The sequence below is a fragment of the Phalacrocorax aristotelis genome, chromosome 13 (genome assembly GCF_949628215.1).
Source record: "Phalacrocorax aristotelis chromosome 13, bGulAri2.1, whole genome shotgun sequence".
In the NCBI taxonomy this organism is placed as follows: Eukaryota; Metazoa; Chordata; class Aves; order Suliformes; family Phalacrocoracidae; genus Phalacrocorax; species Phalacrocorax aristotelis.
The window spans coordinates 9,148,442-9,152,926 of record NC_134288.1 but is presented as its reverse complement, the minus strand read 5'-3'; the positions used below and the strand labels follow the sequence as shown (position 1 = coordinate 9,152,926).

At 64.5% G+C, this 4,485-nt stretch overlaps 1 protein-coding gene across 1 annotated transcript; it reads right to left on the bottom strand.

The window, feature by feature from the left end:
• Positions 1-2,083: 2,083 nt before the first annotated feature.
• SPINT4 (serine peptidase inhibitor, Kunitz type 4) lies at positions 2,084-4,161 on the bottom strand. Its single transcript, XM_075108807.1, has 4 exons — positions 4,034-4,161; positions 3,657-3,830; positions 3,131-3,298; positions 2,084-3,016 (listed from the first exon to the last, which is right to left on the bottom strand). The coding sequence occupies exons 1-4, from the start codon at positions 4,143-4,145 to the stop codon at positions 3,003-3,005; spliced, it is 468 nt and encodes a 155-aa protein (XP_074964908.1). The 5' UTR covers positions 4,146-4,161; the 3' UTR covers positions 2,084-3,002.
• Between the last annotated feature and the right edge of the window lie 324 nt (positions 4,162-4,485).

Sequence of the window (4,485 nt, the reverse complement as noted above, 5' to 3'; positions counted from 1 at the left end):
CCAAATGAGGTGAGGAGACAGTCACTGGGGCGGCGGTGCCGTATGCCACCAAGCACACTGGCAAACCTGCAGGGCAAGATGTGGGGCAGTGCTGTTGCAGGCGCTCAGACCTCCTGGGGTGCAGCCATCAGGATACCTCACAGCCCCCGGAAGGCAGGTGCCCACAGTGCAGGGAGGTGCTTGCCCCTGGCTCTGCTGCCCCTTCAGACCCTCTCAGACAAACCCGGCAAGTGCCCAAAGGTTATGCCACAGCAGATGCTGGAGACATGCACAGAGGACTTCTGCACCCACGACAGGGACTGTCCCCAGCAGGAGAAATGCTGCTTCTCTGGCTGCACAATGCGCTGCACCTGCCCTGCCAGAGGTGAGTGCTGACAGCCCAGCCACCAGCACGGGACAGCTGCACATGAGCAGGGCTGGATGTGTGGGAACCCTGCACCCTCACCTGCCTCCCCTCCTCCCACAGAGCACCCCGGGGAGTGCCCTTGGGCAGAGCCATGCTGGGACCACCAGTGCAGACACAGAAGCTGGTGCCTGGATGAGAGCGTCTGCTGGCAAGAGGAGAAATGCTGCAACACCGGCTGCAGCTGGGAGTGCATTGCCATGCCCAGAGGTAGCGGGCACAGCCTGCCTGGGGGGAGCCGGCCACCAGACCCCTAGGGTGGCTGGCTGACAGCAGGTTGCTATGGCCCTGCAGAGAGCTGGGACAGGGCCAGGGGCCAGTGCATGGAGGAGTGTCAGGCCGACTCACTATGCCCCCAGGGACAGAGATGCACCAGCACTGGCTGCAGTCGCATCTGTATGGACATCCCTAGAGGTGAGAGCTAGCAAGGCCCCCAGGAGTTGTGCAGGACCACCCCAGGGTGCCCCATGGTGGGGTGCCCCTAGCTGGGTGTCCCCAGCAGATGCTTGCCTTGCAGGCAGAGTGGGAGTGTGCCCCATCCCCAGGGAGGGGGGGACATGCCTGGACCTATGCATCTTTGATGAGGAGTGTCCCTGGGGCTACAAGTGCTGCAGCAATGGCTATGGCCACATCTGCACACCAGCCTCTCCGCAAAGTCAGCCCCTTGCACCAGAGCGCAGGTCCCCTTGCCCAGCTGAGCCCAGTGGGGACAGAGCCTGGGGTCTCCGCAGCACTGTCCCCACAGGTGCATCCTGCCCCACCCTCCCTCCCCATTGAAGATCCTGTGTCATCACCGCACTGGAGCCCCATGCCAGTGGCTGCTGAGCCGGCTGTGCCCACAGGATCCTCTACCCTCCCCACTCCAAGGACATAACCTGCCCCCATCCTTCTTTCCATGCCTCCGCCTCTTTCCAGGCAAGTGATGAGCATGCACAGCCTCAGCTCAGAGCTGCCACGTGACTGTCCTCTCCTGCCCGCAGAGCATGACACTGCAGTTGTGCCACCATGCAGTGCCAAGCAGCACTGCTTGGCAGAGGAGTGCGAGGCCAACTCGCAGTGTCCCTGGGGACAGAGGTGCACCTGCACCTGCTGCGGCCATGCCTGTATGGACATCCCCGGACAAGAGATGCAGCTCAGCCAGCCAGGACCCAGGTGTTGCCCCGGGAGCCCCGTGGTGCCCACCAGCTGGGTGCTCCACAGCAGGGTGCTCTGCCTTGCAGGCAGAGAGGAGCGTGCCCTATCCCCAGGGACCATGGAATGTGCCTGGACCTGTGCAGCCTCGATGAGGAGTGCCCCTGGGGACACAAGTGCTGCAGCAATGGCTGCAACCACATCTGCACATGGGTGCCTAGTGGTAAGGGGGCTCAGGGTCACAGAGCCAGGGCTGGCACCAGGGCATGTGGGGTGCCAGAGCTGCATGAAGAGCACAGCCCTCAGCATGCTTCTGGCTCCGCATCACCACAGGGCAGGCTCCTGCTACTGCACCATCTCTCTCCTCCCGGTAGAGACACGCCTTCAGAGCGAGGGGACCCGAAGGGACACGGAGTGGGAGGAAGCTCTTGCCAGAACTGGCCATGCTCAGCTGCAACCATGTCTGGGAATCCCTGGCCCCTGCAGCCTCAGGGCTCCCTAAAAGCACGTCCTCCTTTTCAGACATTGTGTGACAGGAAAGCAGCAGATCCATGGCAGGAAGACACCTTCATTAGGGGATATCGAGTGGTCACGAGTCCCATCTGGCCTGTCCCCTCCCACCACCTCCAGCAATAAAGCATGTGCAAGGTAACCTCCAGCTGCCTCCAGGTCTTGGCAGTGCCGGGCTGGCCCCACCAGGCCCTGGGACAGCCCCTCATGCTCTGGGAGCAGCCCCAGCTTCACCTGGGACTCGCCAGGGAAGGGATGGTCCCACCAGGTCTGGGGCCAGAGAGCTCAGCTCACGCTGGTGTCGGTGCAACGGGGCCAGCGACGCAGTGCAGGCACAGCCTGGGGTCTGGGACAGGCTGCAGGACAGGCACCACCCATGGCATCCGTCCAGACAGGGGTCATTTCTTCTCGGTTAGGTCACTTTAGCTCCCAGCCAGGTCACATCAGAAACTTGAGGGCAGAGCCAGGGCTGGGAGCCCACCCAGAGGCAGCGGAAGCTGCGGGGTGGTGGCCAGGGCAAGCCCTGGGGCTGCCATGCAGTGCTGCTAAAGGCACCCACCGCCCGGACCCAGCAAGGAGGGAGGGGCAGCCCAGAGGGATGGGCACTGCCTGCTCCTGCCTGCATGGGCTGGAAGGACACGACCCAGACGTACTCATCCAAGGACCTGTCCTTGTATTGAAGTGTCACAGCCCCAGGGGAGGGCCTGGCTTCTCTGGCGGTGCACCACGGCGCAAGAGGGGGCAGCCATGCCACCGTAGGCGCACATCCCTGCCCTCTGGCCAGCGAACAATCCCAGGCAAGCCACAGCCCCTGGCACGGCCACCCTGGGCAGCAGCGCTCTTCGCCACCAGCCCCACAGGGAATGGCTCCCTGCAGGGATGGGGACGTGGCCGCTGGCAGCAGCTTCCCCCAGGCAGGGGCCATGCAGAGGCCACTGCGCTCCCTGGGCCGGCACTATCAGGCACCTAGAACTAAGAGACCAGGGGTCAGGAGCGGGGCCAGGCTGGGCATTGCCGGGGCCAGGAGCATCCACCGGCCGCAGCACACAGCACGCAGCACACGGCGTATGGCACATGTCTAGTTACCGACATGGGAGCAGGCCTGGAAGCACTCGCTCTTGGTCTCAAAGTTGTTTCTGTTGCCACCACAGCCACCGTAGATGAACTCCTCGCACTGCTGGCTGGAGGCATTGAAGAAGAAGCGGCGGAAGAGCGCCTTGCAGCTCCCGCAGACGGAGGGCAGGTAGCAGAAATCTGCGCCGTCCAAGGGGGACAGGCTGAGCCAGGGATGGGATGGGGACACTGCCAGGCTTGGCACTCCCAGAGCCCTCAGAGAAGTCTTCACAGCTCCGGTCCCCTCTCATCACCAAAAATTTCCCGCTGGCAGACAGCTCTGTGCCTGCCTGCCCCATGGCCCCGTGCACCAGCAACATGGGTGCTCCCCCACTGTACAGCGTCGTGCTCTCCCCCGGTCTGCAGGACCCAGCAAGAGCTCGGGGGCACCCCAGGGAACCCCCTTCCCAGTTTGCTTGGTGCACCCCTCCTCTCACCCACCCCTGTGCTCACCACACCACCGCTCCAGAGCCCCACCACCGCAGCACCGAGCCCTCACCCAGCACCGGCTCCTGGCATGTGTAGCCACACTTGCTGGGGCAGCACTTGGTGGCACCAGGACAGCCGGCGTCACTGGTGCAGTGGGAGCAGGAGGCGTTCCTGCGGCAGGCGCCACAGTCCTCATCCAGCGGGTCCTCCACCTCTGGGATGTGGTAGCAGTACCCAGGCTTTGCTGTGGGACACAGCAGCTGGGATGCTGGGGAGGGCCGCAGAGCAGGGTGCTGAGCTGCCCCCCAGCACCCCAGGGATGGACCCCAATTGCCCACAGCCCCATGCCCCTGCAGACACCCAGCACCACACAGAGCAGCGGGGATCACCGGGCACAGCAGCACCCAGAGCATCCCTGTCCCCGGCATGTGCCCCAGACACACTCACCCATCCCCGGCTCCTCTCTTCCAGCAGTGTGCAGGGCTGGGCCAGACCATGCAGCAAAGGGGAGCAGGGCTGTGAGGAGGAAGAGGAGGAGGTGGCCAGGAGGCAGCTCCATGGTGCCCTGGGCAGCCAGGTCTGGGTCCTGGGTGCGGCGGGCTGGGATTTAAGGTGCGCCAGTGGGGCGGAGGGAGCAGGGCTGGTGCCCGAGCCCAACTAATTCCTGCCATGTGGGTAAAAAAGCCGCACCCAGGCAGGGCCCGGCCTCCCCAGCGGCATCCCAGCCACAGCCCTTGAGCTGGGGGGACCGGTAGGACAGGACGGCTGCTCCAGCACTGCCCGCAGGGAGCCCTGCCAGGCAGCAGTGGCATGCCCAGGCTGGGCTGGGGACGCTGCCGGCGCCCATTCACAGCCCCCTTGGGATGAGCCAGCGATGGAGGGCATCCCAGGCAGGACAG